The sequence below is a fragment of the Triturus cristatus genome, chromosome 1_2 (genome assembly GCF_964204655.1).
Source record: "Triturus cristatus chromosome 1_2, aTriCri1.1, whole genome shotgun sequence".
Lineage (NCBI taxonomy): Eukaryota > Metazoa > Chordata > Amphibia > Caudata > Salamandridae > Triturus > Triturus cristatus.
This window is the reverse complement of record NC_140580.1, coordinates 836,819,665-836,842,274: the sequence shown is the minus strand read 5'-3', so window position 1 is coordinate 836,842,274 and position 22,610 is coordinate 836,819,665. Positions and strand designations below refer to the sequence as shown.

Below are 22,610 nucleotides of genomic sequence, written 5' to 3'. Positions count from 1 at the left end.
TTGGCCCATATGCGGAAGGTTAGAGTTGTCTCGTGGAATGGTCATCGCATTTCCATCTCTCAAGACTTTGCCAGAGACACAGTAATTCGGAGGAAGGGCTTTCTTAATCTTCGGAAACGTTTATCTGAGATGAATATCCCCTTTTCTTTTGCGGGCCCTTCAAAATTCCGAATTACTTTCAAAGGTCGTTCCAGAATCTTCGATGAACCTGCTGACTTGGCCTCGTTTTTAGATAATCAGATGGAGCTACAGATGGATCTTCAAACGGAGGCCTCGCTCGTGCCTGGTTCTTCTGGCACCTGATGAGGTTTATATTCTGATATGTCTTCTTCTCTTTGCCAGATCTCTTAAGCTTAGGTGCTTTTAGATCTGTGTGGTGGTCTTCATGTCCATGGGTTTCATTGTGTCGTTGTCGTCTTCTGGTGTTTCTTTCCTATTCGTTATGGTTAGTGGTCTTTCTGGTCGTTAGTTTTATTGTGTGATTCTTCCAATATTTGGTGATAGCATTTCTTGTTGTGTTGTTTTCTCTCCTGCTCGCGTGTCGTCCTCCGCACCCCTCTCCTTCCCAGTTTGTCCCTCGCAGTAGTAGGTCCTGACCTGTTTCTTAGTCCGTTGTATGACTTCTTTTTTGTCGCCAAATTTCATGTGAGACGTGTTTTTTTCTCTCCTTGTTTTTTGTCTATGGTAGTCTTTTGTTGTCTTGGTTGTATGGAACATACCACTGTTCTTTGATAGTATTGATGTTTAGTTTGCGTTCAGTCTGAGTTGTAGGTGCGTACTGGATGTTTATGTTCTGCTAAAATTAGTGTTAATATGCCTCCTCTATATATTTTGTGGTTTACTTTTTTTCACTGCTATTTCACTGTTTGGTTAGCTCATTTAATTATTGATTATATTTTTCGACTAGGTCGGATTTCTATAGTTGTCTTGTAATTGATAGACTTATATTTTTCTATTTTTATATTCATATAATTATGTGATTCTTATCTCTTTTAGCTATTTGAATGTATCCGGTTCTATATATTTGTTGATAATTATTTGTAAGCTTATTTATAGATTCTCTATATATCTATGTCTAGTATTATTCTCTTATTTTTCTGCCCTAGGGCTTCATCGTTTGATGCATTGAGATGTTTATTACATACTATTCTCTACTATGTCTCAATTACTGTTTCTCATAATGTACCATATAATATGCTTTGGAATGTATTTTCTTATCTCTTTTTCTTGCTCTTTTCTTCCTCATGATGCCTGCTTTGTTTTTTGCTCTACCTAATATTATTATTAGATCTTCGCTCACTTTTCACCAGCTCTTGGTTTCGTTTTTGTTTTCTTTCTTCTTTTCTGCTTTCTCAATTTTTATGATATGTCTTAGCTGTTACTTATTTATCAATTTGGTTCAATGTGATGCCGCTATGGATTTTAATGCTTACTGCTGCCAGTATACTATAATTAACTATAGTTCATATTGTTTAGACAGTTCTTCCTTTTATATACATATATTCAGCTATGTATTGTGTTGGGGCTATTTATGCTGATGTTTCTTATCCCTCTGGTTGGTCCCCTTGCTAATTTTTCCATGTTCCCCCCTGTATGACTTTGGTCTTTTTCAGACCTGCCTTTTGGGCCCTTTTTTTTCTCTCTCTGCTTATTTTCTTACTTTCTTCTTCCTTTTCTTTCTTCTTTTCTCTTCGGATTTCCTCTTTGGATTCCCTTCATTCCGGGGGGGGGGGGGGGTATTAATGTGTGGTGGCGGGCTTTCCTAGATGTTGTAGTTCCTATATCATACATGGAATATCTTTTCCTTCTATTTTTGATTCTATGGCTGGTTTGAACATTCTTTCCCTTAATGTAAAAGGGTTAAATCACCCAGTTAAAAGGTCGAAGATTTTCGACTATTGCAAATCTCTTTCTTCGGATCTAGTTCTTTTTCAAGAGACAAAGGTCTCTGCAAAGGAGGCGTTATTTCTGAAGAAAGAATGGGTTTCTGATGTTGCTTGTTCAGATGCTCATGGTAAAAGGAATGGGGTAATTACCTTAGTTTCTAAACACTCTGGGTTGTCTATTGTCTCTTCTGAGCAGGATACAGAGGGTCGGTGGTTGCTCTCTAAGATGTCCGATGGTAATGCCGATCTCTTTGTCATGAATATCTACGCCCCTAACAAGGATGACCCGTCTTTTTGGAAGGCAATAACTAAAAAGCTTAATGATACACCTCATTCTGGCAATCTTATTGTAGGTGGAGACTTTAATTTACCAATGGATCCTATTCTGGATAGGAATTCTGCCTTTAATTTTCGACCACCTCAAGCACATAAACATCTGATTAATATGTGTTCTCTGATCCATCTTCAGGATGTCTGGCGTCTTCATAATCCTACGGGCAGTGATTTTTCCTTTTTTTCTTCCCCTCACTCGTCCTTTTCACGCATTGATTATCTCTTGGTTCACTCCTCTCTTGTTCAATCTTCTTCTTCTCCGCTTATTCATCCTATCTTGGTTTCAGATCATGCCGCGGTGACTTTCACTCTTATGTCTTTTGCCCCTAGGGCAAGATCTCGTTCGTGGAGACTAAATACAGAAGTGTTATATGACGATTCCCAGGTTCGAGAGTTTTCCAATGACATTGAGACGTTTTTTCTTGAAAATGTTGGTTCTGTCAGCTCTCCTGTGGTTCTCTGGGATTCTTTTAAATGCACTTTCCGTGGTCAGGTCATTAAGTGTATGTCAAGAAGGAATGCAGCGATTAAAAAGGAGCGCACAGATTTAGCACATGATATTAAACGTCAAGAGTCCCTTTTTCGTCATTCTCAGGATAAGGCCTGTCTCCAGTCTATTAAGAATTTAAAGTATAAGTACAATACTATAGTCACCAAGAGAGCTCATATTGGTCTCCAGGCTCAGAAATCTAAGAAGTTGCTCTTAAAAAATCGTGCGGGTAAAATTCTTGCTGCCACATTAAAGTTCCAGGAATCCTCTTGTATGTCCTCCCAAATCTTTTCTATTACTGACCAGTTTGGTAAGAAAAAATTTCAATCTGAGGAAATTCTTGAGGTTTTCCGCGATTTCTATAATAAGTTATATACCCCTTCTACTCAAGCTTCCTTTGAACAATGCCAGGAGTTTTTGAAGTCAGTCCCTTTGAAAGTGGTGCCGGAGGAAGATAATAACTCGCTGAATGGTCCGATTACATCTGACGAAATCATTGCTGCAATTAAAGCTACTCGTTCTGGTAAAGCTCCGGGCCCTGATGGTTATCCTATCTTGTTTTATAAAACCTTCGTATCTGTGCTTGTGCCGAAACTTCAATCCCTTTTTGACGCCTTTATTAAAGAAGGCTCTGTCACTGGCTCTGCTGCTGATGCTACTATTGTTGTAATCCCCAAAGAAGGGAAAGATCACTCAGACCCCAAGAATTTTCGTCCTATTTCCCTTCTCAACATGGAGGCTAAGATCTTTGCTAAAATCTTGGCTAAGCGTTTAGAGTCCTTTATTCCGCAATTAGTTCACCCTTCACAAACAGGGTTTGTTAAGGGGCGTCTTGCACGGGATAATATTCGTACTTTTTGTCATATTCTAGGTGCAGCTAAACGATCTAACCTTCCGGCGGCGGCCTTGGCCCTGGATGCTGAAAAGGCCTTTGATAAGGTTTCTTGGCCTTTTTTACGAGCTGTTTTATGTGCACACAACCTTGGTGAACCCTTTATTCGAATGGTTATGTCTCTTTACTCCCGACCTAGAGCTAACATAAGAGTGAATGGAGCTACGTCGTCCTTTTTTAATCTTCGCCAGGGGACTAGACAAGGGTGCCCCTTGTCTCCTCTCTTATTCTTGTTGTCCATTGATCCTCTTCTCAGAATGATTGATGTACATCCTGACATTAAGGGGTTCTCTTTTGGTTCTCATCAGCTAAAAACAGCTGCGTACGCTGACGATGTCCTCATCTTCTCGAATGATATTGCTCTGGCCATTCCTGCCATTTTTGATACGATCTCTGTTTTCTCAAAAGTTTCAGGTTATACCCTGAACAAAGATAAGACAGAAATGTTCCCTCTAAATGCTTATTGCTTCTCCTCTCACATGGGCTCGGCGGGCTTTAAGTGGCAATCCAAGCAGTTAAAATATTTGGGTATTTATTTTTGTTCCACCCTTTATGCTACGGTTACTTATAACGAATCTCAAACTATTCTTAAGGTACAAAGTCTTTTAGACAATTGGTCTCCGAAGCATATTTCGTGGTGGGGCCGACTTCAAACTCTTAAAATGATGATAAGACCCATTGTTAATTTTGTTTCTTCTATGCTGCCGGTAAAGCTATCTGATACCTTTTTTCATGATTTGGATCTATTAACTTCCAAATTTTTATGGAATAACAAAAGGGCTAGAATTGCATATACATTTTTGCGGAGGTCGTATGATATGAAAGGATGCAATCTTCCTGATTGGGAGAAATATCAATCTGCTTTTCTGGCCTCTCAGGGTGCACTGTGGCTTTCCTCTCCCTCTACTCATGTTCCAGCTTGGTTGCTAATTGAACAGGAACTGGCCTCCCCTCTTCCGACCGTCGCTTTTTTAACCACGAATACCCTTTCTATTCCATTTTCTAGATCCATTATTCTAGACACTATTGCGGCGATACGCAAGGTTGATAAGAGATTGGCGGTCCCACTGCAAAAAACCACTTGGTCATCTATTTGGCGGAATTCCAAATTTAAAATCAACATTGATTCAGACTTGATGTCTTACTGGGCTGGGAAAGGTATCTCTCTTGTCAAACATCTTTATGATTCTAACAATCATCCTCTCCCTTTTTCTAATCTGGCTCAACAATTTTCTTTATCTAATCTAGACTTTTATACCTTTCTTGAGATTAAGGTAGCACTTGCTAAGGTACACCTGCATCCTTCCTCCTCTTTGATTACGCTTTTTCAATTATGGATTAGGTCTGGTCATGTGGCTTCTAGGATTTATAAATTTTTGTCGTCTTCTACACTTCCTTCCCAGACTGTTACACAGCAAAAATGGCTGCATCACTTTGATCATGGGGTTACCGACCATATTTCTTCAGACACTTGGCAAGATATTGGGAAATTTTCTCTTCGTAATAAAATTGCCCCTTCATTAATGCAATCCAAGTTTTTTTCTATTACTCTTCTTCATTGGACCCCCACTCGTTTATACTCGCTAGGTTTAAAGGAAGACAATCGTTGCTGGAGCTGTGATCTTGCACCAGGCGATTTTCAACATATGTTTTTTGACTGCTCTCTTCTTCAACCTTTTTTGGGTTTAATTCACAAACATCTAATGATTATCTTTAATATCAAGTTTCAACTCTCTTTCCCATTAATTCTGTTAGGCCCGTTGGCGGCCTCGGTCCCTTTGCCTTTAGATCCCATGGAGGTACAATTATTGGATCTTTTACTAACTATTGCTGTCAAAGTAATTCTCATGGATTGGAAATCTTTCTCCTCAGTCTCTTATCATACTTGGTGGGCGTGGGTTTCCTTTTTAAGGAGTGCTCATACTTCAGTTGATAATGCCCATATCTCTCCTTCTATATCTAATGGTGTGTGGAAGGCTCTAGATACGTATATGGAAAGGGCTTCGGAGGGTTCGGTGGAACAGTACCCCTTTTGATTTGTCTGGTTAATACGCTCTTGGTTGTTGGGTGAATCCTTTGGAAATCCTTCTCTCTCCTTTTACTTCTTCTTGTCTTTCCTCAGCCTTACTCTATTTTTTCTCTCTTTGCTTTCTTCTTTTCTTTCCTTCCTTACCTAAAATAATATCTGATGGTGATACTTTTGATAATTACTTCCTCCAGTTATTATTTGATGTTTCTATAATTTAATTGTTTTTCTGTTATATACAGATTATTCCATATTGTATGCTCCAGCTGATATCATTTGTATCACTTGTACTTGTATTTTATGTTTTCATCTGTTCCTTTAAAATAATAAACTCTTTTGAAATCAAAAAAACATAACTGCATTGGCAAGCAACAGTGGTAGCTCATAGAACATATATTCAAAGACGGGCTTACTGTATTGCACCAGTAACCACCCCTGCACATGTCTAGTTAGCTTATAGCTGTGTATCTAGGGGGAAGAATGCTGTAATGATTTGAAGCTTTATATTCAATCAGAACTGTGTCCCTTCCCTGGTATAATATATGTTTACAGGGCTCTCAGCTTCCTCACTCCTAAGCGCTCCGCTCTCAGCTTTGCCCCATGAAAACATATCTCTCCTCGATTCAGATGATTGCGGGGCTGCATTAGCCTTCCAATGCTGTGTCACAGCCTGCTCTTCAAGCAGTGAAGCATCAACTGCAACAACAACAAGGTGATGGATGGAATGCTTGAATTATTATCAGCCACTGGCAATCGCTTGGGCCGCATCCTGATTTAAAGAAGTGCTGCCCAGAGCAACCGTCACACAAACGGGGGGACACGACAGACACGAAAACCTTTCTGCACACAGCTCCCACCTGCACAGGGTAAATAAAAATGTAAAAAGCATTCACAGCCACCACTGTCACTTCTATTGATGTGAAGAGGTGTTGGATCTCCTCCATCTTTTGTTTTGCTAAATCTGTAATTGCCCCTTTTAAAGTGTTGAGCCACTCCTAAAGTCAGTACGATCAACCGGCCTTCCCTTAACTTTGTCATTTTATAGAGCAGGGGTCTCCAAACTTTCCATTATGAAGGATATATCGTATATTTTACAAATATTCGCAGGCTGAAAAATTGCACATTTACCAGTTTTGACTTTATAAAAAAATGTATCCCCTTTACTCTCCATCTGTCTTTCCTATTATTTATTTTTCTTTCTTTTCTTCTTTTCCATTCTTCTTTCATTCCTTCTTTCCATCTTTACTCCTTCCCATTCTTCTTCTTGTTCTCTCATTCACTTTTGTCCCTTCCTTTCTTCTTTCCATCCTCCTGTCCTTCCTTTGCCTCTTCTTCCACCTCTCCTTTCAATCTGCCTATATATCATCCTTCTGTTCATTAATCTGCCTTTCTCTTCTTTCCTTCCATCACCTGTTCATCCATTTTTGATTTCCTCTTTCCATTATTTAATTCTATTTTTCTGCTTTTCTTATTTCTTTTTTCTATTTTTATTCCTTCCTTCTTTTCTTCTTGCTACCTTTCTTTCCAAACATAATTTTTTATTTTCTTCCTTCTCCCTTACTTTTACCCCTTCTAGCCTTCTTTCCTTCCTTCTATTCTTTTTTTTGTACCTATGTCCTATCCGGCTTCCTTTCAACTTTCCTTAGTTCATTTTATATGTGCATTTCTCTTTACTTCCTTTGTGCTGGCTCACTGCATTTGCTCACTTTAAAAGCTTTTCTCTGTCACCAAACAGCTTTGGGTCTAGTTTATAGATGCGACTTCCAAACGACTTTGGGCCTAGTGAAGTTTTCCATAACAGCAGGACCCAATACATGATAGGGCAGGGCACTATAATGTCAGCAGTATTTTAAAAAGGAATTACCCACCTACCGTTAAGCTTCTGGAAATGGATTGCTTGTCCGCTGCCTAGTCACGGCCTGCATGACTCTCTTTGGGGGGGCGGGGGGGGGTCACGCGGGGTTCCGTAGGTGGGAGGGGGGTAATTAAAAAAATAAATCAAAATAAACTTACCGTCTCAGCTCCCGGTCGGGTCCTGTGTTTTACTGAACAGGAAGCAGGCAGAGCAGGCAGCCTCCCTCCCCTAAGCCATTCACAATGCTGCAATGGCAGCATTGTGATTGGCTGGGACGCCGACCCCACAGGCATCTATGGGGAGGCCATTTTCTGCATGTAGGCTGCATGCAGCCTAGAGGGAGAAAATGTAGAGTGTGTATGACTGGTCAGCACACTCAAAGTGGGCAAGCCACTCCTCCCCTGGACTCCAGCAGACCCACCCGACCCCAACCAGGCATACCCTTCTGCCTTTTCGCCGTGCGAGAAGCAGAAAGATAAAATGGTCGGTTTACCATTCTATGTTTCTGCTTCTCGCACTGCAAGAAAGCAGTTGAGCGACGCTCCTCCGCCCTAATGGAGGAGCCGCCCCTGCCGCGGCCACAGATTCAACACCAAGGCGCTAGCACCTCTCAAGCCCAGTTCTCCAGCTTGACTGTCGTTCATTCCACTCCTCCTCTGTCCTTCTTCTGTTTTCCTCCTCGGCTTTCTGCAATAGAAAAAAACACAGACTCTTACTTCTACAGGGTAAACGTAAGAGTCTGTTTTTTTCTGTTGCAGGGCTTCTTTTAATACTACTGTCCTATGGTAATTTCTGCTATCTTTACAACAATAACAGATGAAAAAATTGAAAATGGCCTAGAATAATACATTTTTTTGTTTGTCCTTAATTCTATATTGAATATACAATTAGGGACAAACAAAAAATGTATTATTCTAGGCAGCTTTTTCTGTTTTTCCATCTTTGTCCTATTCTGACACCTTGTGGTTAAAACTGTTAAAGCATCCAGCTATTTCTGCTGTTCTTAAGGTTAGGAGTAACGCTTAAAGCCGTGGTTCCCAAACTGTGCGCCGTGGCTCCCTGGGGAGATGCCAAACCGAGCCAGGGGAGCCACCAAACCAAGCACTTTAATGCATTTAATGGTAAAGGGTCTGTTGGCTTTAGTTACACTAATTAGACTTAAACGCATGATGTCGTTGATTTGTAAGTGACATGCCGAAAGATGTAAACGTAGTGCTTGATTGATAGCATTTCGAGGGAGATGAACTCTATATTTCTGTGGATCCCCACGTTCCAACACTCCCAAAGTAAGTGGAAGATGCCTGATCTATTTAGTCAGACTTGTTAATATTTTGTTTTTTTCCAAATACATTTTACACCAGTGCATGTTATCAGGAAAGTACAGTTGTCCTGTCTATTAAACACACTAAGTATTATTAAGTATTGACATTTCTACTTGAATCATAGGTACTTCCAGTACACATTTCTTTCAGTACACACACATTTCCAGACAGGCCAGCTCGCTCCATGAGCACAGGGAATTAAAACACCATATATGGCATAATGCCAACATTTGGAAGCAAGAAAGAGGGACGTTTAAAAAAAAAAAACAATCAGAGAAATTTATTTTACTTGCATTGATTTGGATGCAAGTTTAGAGTTACCTTGCTGAGACAGGTGTTTTGGCACGTATGACATGGGTTGAAATGGAAGTGCAAGCACATATCCTTCAAGTGAAGAAACACTTTGGCAGTGGGGGCCTACATGCATAAGGGTGCTATCTAGCACTGTAGGTGGGGAAAAAAGTTTGAGAGGGTACTCTAAAAAAGGCATGGGCAAAGAAGTATAACTAGGAATATTTTATTAGAAGTGATGCCTTAGTAATATGAAACACCCTGCGTATATGATTATAATACCTTCATCAGCTTCATACCAATTATTTTCAGGGAGAAAAATGCAAGTACTCCCAAGGCTGGGTTTACATTCACCCCCTCCCAAAAAAATAACAGTGGGGAGCCATGGGCAATGGCCAATGGGTCAAGGGAGCCGCGGGTCGAAAAAGTTTGGGAACTACTGAAAGTATCAATCAGTTGTTGCCCGCAGGCCGTAGTTTGGAGACCAAGGCTACTTTTACTAACTTGATTTTACATGTAATATGGTATGTTTATTTAATTGTATACAGGTTTACCACCTCAGAGAATGAAACATGAAGCATTAACCTCTGAAGTAAACTGGGAAAGGGATACCCATCTAGTACATGAATTGCACAATTCAGAACCAGGAAAGCTGTTTGATATATCACTGCCTCCTCCCTCGATCACCTGTGTAATCCTAGGTATTTACTTGAAATACATGAGTTCAGGGTGTGCACTGACACAGTGCTGTCTTGTACCTGGTTTAGTAGATTAAAATGTGCTTCATCTATAATAACGCCCTGAACCAAACATAGGGGACACATGGCACCTGACTTGTCTCATATGGTTCTCTGATGGCATCGCCATCAAGGCAGAATGGGTTTGTTTCTCAGTTAATCTACAGAAACTCACTTCTAATAATTGCCACGCAATGCGCTGAATGCGCTGACATAATCTGATGTGCTAAAGTTAATCACTCCAAGTCTTATCCTATATTTACATGATGTTGGTGGCATGATTTACATCCCTGCCAACATCATCATTCTTTATCTCACTCCACCACCCCAGTTCAGACATGGCCATATGCAAATCAGTCTGACCCTGTGCCTCATGGGACCAGTCCAGCCCGAACTGCCAAGTCATGTCTTCCCTGGACCGGAAACAAGCATCCTGGGATCGGTTTTGGGTTCATAACCCTCATCAGCCAGGCTATCTTGAATCCAGTGGCAAAGTAAGCAAGAGACCCACGTCTGGGCATACCCTGCCAACATCATCATTCTTTAGCTCACTCCACCACCATCCCCTTTGGTATCGGCATGATTTACATGCCAAACATGTTCATGGCTCGGCTCGTACACGGTCTCTTACTTAAAGCCAAGCCAGACCACTGACTCCAGCTCAGCTCTGCCTATTAATGTGCTGGTTCTCCCACCTCCATAAATCAGTGCTCCCATGTCTCCAAGGTAAGAGCCTGCTTCCCCACTGTGCCCCCAACTCACCTACGTCGCGCAAGACCACTCCGAAGCATCGAAATGGCGGGTGTTTTGGCCTCCCGTCTCACCTGCATTCTTTTGCCTCTTTCACATCCCCACAGACCCAAGAAAGGCAGGAGGATGCAAATGACACTCTTTCTATGTCAGTGAGGGTCACAGCAGACCTATGGGATTCCAAGCCAAGCTGACAGTCATTCTCTGACTGAACCACTCACCCAGAATGTGGCTTCTAGTGTGGAGGGGAAGAGAATCTGCAGAGGGTGGTGGGGTAGGATGGCAGAATGTCAGGTATTGGGGTGTTTTTAAAAGTATTGCTGGGGTCAGTATCTCAAGGGTGCTCTGAGAGGGTGGTAGGATGAGCATTTTGGAGGGAAAGTGGGTGAAGATGGGTGGCTCGTCACCAACTAATGTTATTTTCAAAACACAATTAGGGGAAGGGGCTGACGGAAGGGAGGTTAGGCTGTATATGGTTTCCCCATGTTGCCTCTTCCCTGCTGTTGCATATCCAGTGGATGAGCTGCTCAGACTCTTGGCCTGATAGTAATCGACCACAGTTTGACCACAAATGCTGCAAAGTTATCATATTCTTCTTCACACAAGGTGAGAGTTGTAGGACCTGTGGGGTTGGCACGAGAGCATGAAGTTGAGGAGTAGGTTTGAGGAACCAAGGATATGTTACTGATCACTATCCAGACCTGAAGGTCTGCCATGTGAAGATGGTATTATCTGTGGCAGAGCAGGAGGAATCTGTAATTATCTTGTGAACACTGGCAATATTGGCTTTATTTGGGAAATAGGGAGAATCTCCATTCATCTCTGTACGTTTAACTTCTAATTTAATTTCTCAAAATGATTAAAAATGCAAAATTTTGCAATCATTTCTAAAAGTCTTTGAAGGGAATCCTACATTCTGTGTGCATTGGGTTTAATTCCTCTTATGTTTTAGTCCTTTTTGCTAGGGACTATTTTGCAACTGAAACTTATTATTAAATTGCAGTTTTGTGCATACTAAGAAATGGCAAACTTAGACAAACGTGTAAGTTTACCATTTTGGATCATGCCCAATACATTTTAAAAAAATGAGTTTTTTATTGTGTCATGCTTACCAGTGATACCAACTTTCACAATTCATAATTTGTTTAAATTTTTTCTGAAAGATTAATGGATACAATAACGCTTAGCAGTAGAAGTAAAGAGTTTTCCCCTTGGATTCAAAATTTAAAACACACTCGTTCACAAACTCACTCAGAATTGCAATTCACCATGCATAAAATGTACATATGGAATAAGCCCCACCACCATAAACTGATGTGCCACCAAATTAGAAATTTAACATCAGAGGCTTTAATTACAAAGGAAGAAAATCACATCATAAAACCACCATTATTTGCATCCTCAAAAAACATTTGATAATCCAAAATTCATATGCAATATACAATATAAAAAACAATGTGTTGAATGTTAGAAAACCTCACATCAGAATAATAAACAGTGTTTACAATGTTAAAAAACCTCACATCAAAATATAAAATATGTTGTTTTTTTTTAAAAATGGGCCACGGGTCCTAACAGGGAGACCCTATTACACAGTCTCAAAAGTACTGTTGCATAACCTGATCCGACTGTTTACATCAAGTTCATATCCTGGTGAATGCACAACTCAATTCACTCTAGTGATTCCTCATGGTCGGATTCAGAGACACTAAACGTTGATGCGTTTCGGTGGAAATGGCTAAATAAATCCCACCTTCCTCAGGACAAAGAGATAAGCGACTATTACCTCCCTCCTTAGAGTGCTAACAGTGTGAATGATCACTGTTGGTGATGTGCCTCCAAATGTTTTGGAAGAATAAATAAAATATAATATAATGTGGCTTAGTCAAGTGAGTCCACATTTTCACCCCCAATCGAGAAAATTCCTTTTCACTGTTCTGTATGACAGGTCGAATCTCGCTTTGTATATGAATGGGCTCAATGTCCAATACAGTCCAGGGAGTATATTTCTTCTACTGGCGGATTTAATACTCTGATACTGCTAGCCAGGGAATAAGGTAATTCTTGTTATCTAACCTCGTCCTTTTAAGCTGCCGTTCCACGTCGCCTGTAGTTGTGTTCCCACTCCTGGGTATTGTCGTTTAAATTTTTGGGAACAGGTCCCTGTGGTTAGGGCGTCTGCAACTAATGCGGTTACAATAACGCTTAAACAGTCCCTTCACAAGGTCTTTAAATCCATATTGCTTTACGGTCCAATATTACTGACCCCTTTGTTTAAAAGATATCACCAAATTCCCATTATCTATCCCTTTATGGTTAAGATGCCCCTCCCCAAAGAACTGGTCTTTCATGTTTTACCAGTGTTATTCGCTAAACGCGTTTTAGAATGCACCCTTTATCATTCTATATTGCTGTTGAATATAAAATGGTATTAAATTCAACCATATTCTAGTCAATATTACAGGTTATGTGCACTTTCAGAAAACCTGCAGCCACATTCCCCACTGACATTTAAGAACAACAAGCAACAAAAGATTTGCAAGTAAACCTTCTGTCATTAAACAAAGGTTAATAATTTGTTAAGGAAGGGTTGGGTAGTGACTAAGGGCAATTGTGGTCCTCGGTCAAAAAGCCATATTTTTTGCCCTTTTAAAAAAGTTTGTGAGTACCCATGCTCAAAATAACCATTAACAATAAATTGTTCTTTTGCTCAGCTGTGAGTGGTTTACATGTTTCCATCACCTGAAGCCATGACAGATTTTGTGTTGTGTTTCCTCCCTTTGGGGATTATTTTACTTATTTGGGCTGTCACAAATGTTTCAAGCTGTTCTTTTGCATTGCAGACTCTCTTAATGGCCCACGCACTCAAACGCATCCTCTATACCACATGCCGACCAGCAGATCGCCAGTTTGCTTTTGTAGCTCGGAATCCACAAAGTCCACCTCAGGAGGTCTTCTGTCATCTCTTCATTGGTAGCCAGCCTAGTGAGGTGGGTGACAAATGTTTGTGTATGTCTTACATGAAATCTGATGTGTCTTAGACATTGCATTTGAGTTGCGCCAAACATCATATATGAGTGTGGAAATCTTGGCCTGCATCCTGTCAAGGGGACTGTGTCTCATTAGACTTCTAGTCTCTTACTCAGAGCAAAGAGCTGAGGTCGGAGTTTGCTGGTGCTCAGAAAAGTAGAGCTTTGATACCAAAAATCCCAGGAATTAGGAAGGCAACTATATGAGTGAAGAACAACTCCGATCTTGAAAGTCTGACCCTCCCCTTCCCTTGGTACACCAGAGACATGGGTGCTGAACATTGTATGGGACAAGCAGTCAAAGAGAACGGATGGTACAAATCAATAGATGAACGTTGATTTGATTCCAGTGGGGAGGCTAGAGGAGGTCTGTACCACTGAATCTATCCTACCTGTCCCTGCTGTTAGACGTCCCTAACGTGAAGCTGGGAATCCTCTAGTAAAATCTACATCATCATTTACGTGCCAGTGTTGGCTCTTTCCCAACCTGTCTACATCATCACGTGAGAGGTGGAAGTCACCAGTGAAGTATTGTACCAGTGATGCTGGGAGATCTGAGAGGGAGAAGAGGAATGGAGTTATCCTCATAGCATAACCAGAACTGAATGATCAAGATTTTGTTAATATTTCAATGTTCACAAGGTGCACACATGCCGAGAATTGTGTAGGAACAATAACATAGACCTGTGGTTGGCGGAAATTGGCTCCCTCATATAAGAGCCTATCAGAACCGCCGGGTCCTGTGAGGGGTTGGGGCCATAGAGGCTGACATTGCTTTACAAAAGGACCCATTACAAGTCATCACAACCCTGAGGAGCTGGCTGGCCAGTGTGCCCAGGGTCCCTTTGGCCCTGCAATGTTGTGTGGTTTCATGGCAGAGGGGCGGAGAACTAAAAGTCGTCTTTAAGACTCGTGGTGCTGTTACCAAGAATGTCAAATGGGAATGACTGAAGAATCACCTGAGGAAGTGGATCTGTCAGTGAGAAATAAAATATTGCAATAGCTCATTAATGCAATGCATACTGACTTAACAGTGAAGAAAGGGTCAGTTGAGGTAGCTGTTAAGAGTGGGGGGAAAGAAATTGGAGGGCGGGAGGGGGTTGGGTTTTGATGTTGAACTGAGATTTGAATCTCAATGTTGCAGGATGCTGGTGCTCAATAACAAGCAGCTGGAGCCAAAACCACCCTGAAAGACATGATTGATTTCAAGAACTTAGCCATCAATGCTAAAACTAAATGTGGGAATTAAAGGGCTAGACAACCTTATGTGCTTAAATCGAGCGGATAGACCTTCATATTGGTTGTATGTATACTACATACCACCAGTATGTATATCCGCCCCTTTATCTTTCGGATGTGGGTGTGAACGCTTTTCTGACTGCAGGCTTGTATCTGGGACTGGAAGGTTCCAGTGCATCATGTACCACTTCTGTTTCTTGTCAATGTAGCCTAAAAGAAAAAGTAATTGTTTAAGGCTTGTGGGAAGTGTAGACTAAGGAACATTTGTGAGGATGACCCACAACAGGAATATATGTAATGCTTGTATCTTGGGGCATAGTTAAGTGTCAGAAAACAACTAACATCAGCATCATCTAACACGATGGAGTCGATTTAAGACAGAATAGAGAACACAGGCATTGTTAAGCCAAAATTTCTATCAACCAAAGCAGTTCATCTGACAACAAAATACTGGAGCCATCTTACAACAAATAAACAGAATGGGCAAAGGAAAAAGGAATAGAGAAACAAATTGAGAAATGGAACTTGCACGTCGGTGCGAAAACGTAGTATTAAAATCTGTAAATATGTGCTTTCCCAACAAATCAATGTGCTTAATAAAGGTATTGCTACGAAAAATGAAATCGTCTGGAGACAGACATTGCTTAATTCAGGTTCATGCGAAATGTACATTCGAAATATTTGTTTTCAACTGTGCAGGAGCAATCATCAACAAACGAGGAGCCTTTGTGTTTAGAGCTCAAACCAGAGAACTCATTCATGTCCCTGACATTGCATAAACTACTAGATACTTTTGAGATTCTAGTCAGTAATGATCTGAAAGGACTAAACTATCCTCAAAAAGGCTTTAAAATAGTGACTAAGAAAGATTGGGGTTTGTTAAAATCATTGGCTATGAGAACGGAATTAACTTTGCAGAAGGCGCTTGGTATTGATGGACACAGACGACTATGACAGTAAAGTCACAGCACATGTAAGTGACAACAAAGTATACAGGAGGTTGCACAATGGTCACACTGGAGCCTTTCAAAACATTCTGGATCATATTTTGGAAAAAAAATCATAAGTACCTAAATGACCTGCAATTCCAACTTATTGTATCTGCTTGAGTATCTTTACAAGGGCCATTAGGCAAATATCTGAGTCTATTCTCGCAACCTATTGTCCAAGCTATGGAGGCTTACATAAAAGATACCACATTTTTTTTGAGCAAATTGAAAAATATTGAAATAAACAAGCTACAATGAACTTGGTTGTGTACCATTGATGTAAACTGTTTGTACACCTGGAAACCACACAGGGAAGGCTTAGAGGCAGTTGAATCAACTCCTCTGAAAAAGAATGAAATAGGAGCAAACAAAGTATTTTGTGTTAGATACTGCATTTCTAGGTTGATAGGAGTGTATGAATTTTGTCTAAGTGATTTATGTTTACAGGAATCAGTGTCTGAGTAGTTCATTGGTTGGTTTAGCATCAGGTTTAGCAGCAGTGTAGTATATGACTCGTTGGATGCATTTGCAGAGTTGATTAGCTGGGAAGTGATCCTTATCCAGAGTGATGGTTTGTTAGGTTCGAACAAATATCCAATACATGATTTGCCTTTGAATGGTTGGCTCCTACATTTTTTATTGCATTAGAATTACATTATTGACTGTCAAAGAGTTTCTATCTTCCTACATCGTATTGATGAGAGTTTATTAGTGTTAATTCTGTTACATGGGTATTGGACCTTCGCAAATTGATTTGTGTTTGCATCAATGCTTGTTTTTCCACTAAAACAGTATCTCTGTTCTGCATTGTTTAGGTCGAAGTCCTGAACCTGTTGCTGTGCCGCACCTTCCAGCTCCATTATCTCTCCATCCATCGTGAGGAGCAGGAGAAAACATTGAAGAAGCTGTTCAAAGTAGAGTCCATGAAAGCTTCTACAGTTGTTCGAGAGTCTCTAGATCCAGAAAAGGTCTCACAAACCGTTAATGCACTAATCTCCTTTCGCAGGCTCCCATTTACAGGAGATGTGAATCACTTTGAGATCAAGGTAAGAAGCCTCTCCTATGTTTGCTCTCATACATTTCTTTTCTTTAGTCTCATTTAACATTTCAGAAGCCCTGTCGGAAACATTACTTTGCAGTAGCTTATATCACCAAAGGGAGTTATGCAGGTACACCAGGGTTACCACCTATTTTGAATGGATGAGTCTGAAATTAGATATACAGAGGGCCTTATTTATGAGCACCTGTATCACTTTTGCGCCGCCGTTGCGTCACTTTTTGTGACGCAACGGCAGTGTAAATAATGCGCAGTGTTGCGCCATATTTACGAAGTGACACATCTAGACAGATAACGAAGCTCCATCCCTATTTAGTGTTAAGTAGTTGGTTAGATTGCTTTGTTTCTGTCCTTTTAAATGCTTGTTTTACTGATTCATGTTTTAGAGAGTCTAAATCTGAACTGGTTTTGTTACTTGTGTTGAATTGGACTAGAAGGTTGTTGTTAAATTGTTGGAGATATTTCTGTATGATTGTTTCTGCATCATCTGCATGGACACAACAACATATAATAATGTTTGAATGCTGGTGAAAGAGGAAAAGCTTTGGAGTCCCCTTTTCCTAGGAGGAGACTGTCTGCAGATCATGTAGAATAGATTACGGAAGTCCACGTAGTTTACTTTCTTGAGAAGCCTAATCATGGGTTTGTGTGGGTGATTATTGCTGGTGGGAGGGGAATATGAGTAAGAAGTCGGCAGTAAAAAACAAGGGGATGAGATTACAATAAGGAAAACATACAAGGGAAAGGAAGGAGTAGAGGAAGATACACAAAAAGATGTGGTAAAATAACTTACATAAAGGTTTCTAAAATACACACAAAAATAATGAAGATGGAGACAAAGGCAAATAAGGAGTGAGAAAAAAAAGTCTTGTAGAGAGAGCTAGCACCGGTCTTGAGAAGAGAGGAAGCAAACGAAAGAGAGTAAGGAACGATAAACAGGAGCTTGATTTAGTAGTGAACATGGCAGTGTTCAGATCACAGTTCTGGAGCTGAATTGGGCAGTGCTATACACATGGGGCAGTTTACTTTCTTCATGTCAGGTGACAATAACACAGGTGTTGTCCTCATTAGAGTTTGGTCCAAACTCTCTTTGGTGGGTACCAAGTTTCTTGTCCTTGGTCTAGTCCTTCCACTAGGCCTTTTCACAGACCGTCTGCTTGAAGTCAAAGGTGAGTTTGAATAGAGGCATAGAGGAAGCATATTTTTTCAAACAGTGGCAGCTGTTGACCCCAGCAGTATAGGGATAAGCAAGTAGAGCATTCATTTTAGTCACATTGAAAGCAGTGGAGTGACCCCTGACCATTGCGTTTGTGCAGATGTTACTTCTGCCAGGCCACCAGTCACCTTGGCCAAACTGATTTGTTTCTATGAGTTGAGCTGAAAGAGCCCTACCCTCTTTTTTTAAAGGTTTGTAAATCTGAACAAGACACGCAACCAGTTGGCTACAGTGAGCTGAGCACGAAAGAAGCAAGGAATGAGCAGCCCAAGCATGTGCAGGGAGGTAGAGGAATACTTTATGTTAGCTGGGGCAGTTCTGCTTAGGCACAACCTGTACTAAAAACATCTGTGAGTCAGGGGACAACTCTTCTGTGCTGGAAAAAATCTGAGACAGAAAAGTTGAAATGAGGAGGGGGAAGTAGAGAACTAATGTGCTGGGATTTTCAACCCCATAGCTGTTAACAATTTATGTTTTATGGCATACTATCAAAATGGTCTAGAGCCTCTTTGCTGCCACTCTCCCTCAGCTGAATTACCTTCTCCAGGGCAGGTTATACAGCTTTCATCTCCATAAGGCCTTCTTCACATTGTATTTCAAGTTCTGTGTTGGTGACACATGAGATATTTATACTCAGCAAAAATCTTTAGGAGGCGGATTTTCCCTTATATTCACACAGCCTCAAACACTGTGATTACTGGCAAGCATAATTAACTGTAGTTGTTTATTAATTTGATATGGTGGACTGTGGCTTTAACACATTCCCGGTACTGGGCCTCTCTGAAAAGACTTCTGCTGATCACCCCAGGTAGCTGGAGCTGAAATCTTCTTGTTCTCAGTGGAGCAAAACACCACTTGGAGGGTAACTTAAATCTCTGCCTCTGTTTAATCCTCAGTGTTAGGTATAAATTTCCCATAGCGTATATTTTTGCAGGGAGACTCTTGCTTTGACAGTGTGCATGTCAGAGGATAATATCAATGCATACATTAATGTCTTCCATCAAGAGACTTTTGTGTACCAGGGTTTAAACACATAGGTCAAGGTTGAGGATTTCAGTGCACACAGTGGTACACCGTGTGCTGTAGTAGACCTTTGCTGTAATGGGAGTAAAACAGCGCATTACAATGATGCTCATGTTTATAACCTAAGTCTCAGAAAGGGGTGATAAAGAAAAGGGGTATCCACATGAACCATAAGGTCTGTTAAGGAAATTAAAGTTTCTCTACCAGTGTTGGAAGTACCAGTTGTGTTTTTCTGGAGGCCTATTCGGTTATTTAATGCATGATAGTGATAAGTGATAAAAGACACCACTTGTGAAAATTGCAATGCTTGGGACCTTGCCGATTATCATGAAGATAAGGGCTTGTACATGCCCTATATTGATAATCTTACCCTAGTAAGATGTTGGGTAAAAAGTGACATTTTGATGCTTGCCCGTTCATAGGCTTCTCTTTCTCAACCCCACTGCTATATGTGCTGTTAATATTCTTCCGCATTGGTAACATCCTTCTGAGGCAAGCCAGTAGCAAGAAAACAAGTGCTTCTTTTTGTGGTTTTCATTTTAGGAAGAAAAGCCAGAGGAAAACAGCAGGAAAAGCACCAGTGACTCTGCACAAGAAAATCCTTTCGGCTCCCCCACCTTGGTGCGGAAAAAGGCAATCCGTAGCAAGGTTCTCCGTTCAGGCGCTTATCATTGTCACAGCTTCGAAAGCCAACAGCGGTATGATGGAGAAGTTCGTAAGTATACTGAGAGTCCTGCCATGCTCCTGTGCGTTCTTTTAGGCCCAATGCACTGCTCTTACTATACCCTTACACTGTAAAACATCAGGAGAATGATGTGAACAATGCACTGGTACTGTGCCCAATCTTCTCCCCCACTCCTCCTGCTATGGAGACGACCATCACCACACTTTACTACAATGCAGAGTTTTTTCTGCATAAGTCTATTGATTGTTAAACGATCACTACAACCTTAACTCAGTTGTTTCCACCACATTTGTTCCTTCACAAAAGGCATGCCAGAGGTGGGGCAAGAAGGGGAGATGCAGTGAAAATGGCTACCAGATAAATTACCCCTTTACCCTTCCTGAACAATAACTTTTAGCTACTGAACTGGCACCATTTGTCTTTGATTTTGAATAATGTATCGCTCCTTCAGTTCAGCAGACACTGTCATCACTCTACAAATACATCTAGCCTTCCGCCCCCCTCCTATGCAGTCACAATGCAGGTTGTCACTCGTAGCTCTTTGTCCCATCAAGATAGGACCCAGAGAAGAGCAGCTATGCTGGCATAACAAGAGACAGCCATCGGTCATGAGCATCAGCGTGTACAGTGCAGGGCTCTAATGGGCAGTATCCATTATCCAGACAATGCAAAGGGCCTCCACCCACTGTTTTTATATCTAGGAACTGGATGGTGCGTGACATACCACACCACCCAAGGACCACAGACACAGGATATGCACACCAAACACTCCCTTGTTTATGGGGCCCAATCTGTGGTTGTGATATGCAGTTCCTCTGAGGAACACACACCATCTGTAGAATAAAGCTACATAGAAAAGAGGTGTGGATCATGCAGCACTAACTCTGAGTCACAGGCATAGATATCAGACCTGATAGCTTTGTAGTGTTGCCCACAGGTCAATTCAAAAGATATACCAGATCATTTTCTAGTCTCTGTATAAGTTGAACCCTGAGTCCACTTTATGCTGTTTGTTAGAAAAACACACTCCCACCGGAAGGGTGGTGGTGTTCTCCCAGACACACTGTGGTAGCTTGGCTCGAGTGGTCAGGAATCAGGCTCCGTGCTAAGCATACGACATACCCAAACAATAACCATGCGTGCATCCGTTCCAAAAACGACTCTACACCGTAAAAATTATGAAAATATCTTTCTTTATCTTCTTTTTCTCTTAGTTGCTGATTAGATAAATAATAACACAATCACAATATACAAACTTTTTAAATAGTGCAGGTCAAATAAATACTGGCTTAATGATTCAATAAATAGGGGTGATCATAAATAATGAAGGCATAAATATAAGTGCAATACATACAGGCAATTAAATATTCTGAGGCAATAAATACTGTAAACCAATAAATATTGTGCATCAATAAATACTGTGGACCAATAAATACAGTGAAGCAATAAATAGGTTAAATACAATAAATACAGTGCCCCTAATAAATAATTAAAAGCTGACAGTGACACTCATAGAATCAGATCACATTTGAATTCCTAAGGGCTGATTTGGCCCAGGCACAGCTTGTGGGGATGTGGAAGGCTTGAGGGTGTCTACTCCCTGGCTTGGACAAGGCTGAGGCCTAAACTGAGGTAGATCAAGGGGGGAATACCAGAGACCTGGCTCTCTCACTCCACACAACCCCTCTAAATTAGTCTCAGCTCACCCCCTGGCATAGTCAGGTTGGTTCTAGCACCTCCCTAGCCCCTTAGAGCAGTCTCTCAGGTCTCCACAGGGCCTTAGGCGCCCTCTACTCCACTTACTGCCCTTTTTCTGATGCTCCGACGCCGCTGGAGTCGTGTCGACGCCGTGAGGCGGTTCCGATACGATGTCGGCGGCCTCGGCGCAATGTCAGTTCTTGACGACGCCGGTAGGCGGTTCCGGTTTCGATGTCGGCGGCCTCGGTTCGATCTCGACCTCCGATTCGATGGCGTCGGGCAGTCTTTACTCGATGTCGACTTCGGGCGGCTCCGGTCCGATGGAGACCTCAACTTCGATGACGTCGGCCGGCCTTGACTCGATGTCGACTTCCGGCGGCTCCAGAGTGCGATCCCCACTCCCGACCTCCGATGCTCCTCTCCTCAGGTTCCGGCGACTCCGGAGTGCGATCTCCACTCCCGACCTCCGGCACGCTTCTCTCAGGTTCCGGCGACTCCGGAGTGCGATCTCCACTCCCGACCTCCGGCACGCTTCACCTCGGTCTCCGGCGACTCCGGAGGGCGGACTTCACTCCCCCGTAGACGCCGCTCACTCGACCTCGGGTGACTTCCTCCTCGACCTCTGGTACTCCTCACGACCTCTGACGGCGCCCTCTCTCGACCTCTGGCGGCTCCGGGTACGACGTCCGCTTTCCAGTCGGCGCCGCTTCTCTACCTCGGGCTCCAGGTCTCAGGCTACTCGACGTCGGACTCCAGGGAAACCAGTTTCCAGGTCAGGATCTTGCTGTTCTCTGTTTCTAAGGCCTGTTCCTGCTGTCCAGGTCCTTAGGATGGTTTTTCTTGCTTCTTCCCACACAGGGCTCCAGGCTGGGCTCAGTCAGAAGGGACTAGTATCAAGGGTGGGTTTATGGACCCCACTCCAGGCACAAGTTTCCACCCCTGCTGCTTCACTCCTTCCTCCTTCAAGTTTCTGCTGCTCACTCTTCACCAGTCAGGTGCCAACTGCCAGCTCCAACTGCCAACTCTCTGTCTTAGCTTCCCAACATTCTAAACCGCCTCCAACTGTCACAGGGCTCTGGAATGTTCTGGAAG

The 22,610-nt window shown here is 41.9% G+C and overlaps 1 protein-coding gene across 1 annotated transcript in view; it reads left to right on the top strand.

The window, feature by feature from the left end:
* SH2D5 (SH2 domain containing 5) overlaps positions 1-22,610 on the top strand; it is a 139,590-nt gene that overhangs the window by 79,141 nt on the left and 37,839 nt on the right. Inside the window, exons 5-7 of the mRNA XM_085608957.1 lie at positions 13,426-13,572; positions 16,655-16,885; positions 19,679-19,850. Of these exons, the coding sequence (XP_085465083.1) occupies positions 13,426-13,572; positions 16,655-16,885; positions 19,679-19,850 (550 nt within the window). The remainder of the gene's footprint in view (positions 1-13,425; positions 13,573-16,654; positions 16,886-19,678; positions 19,851-22,610) is intronic.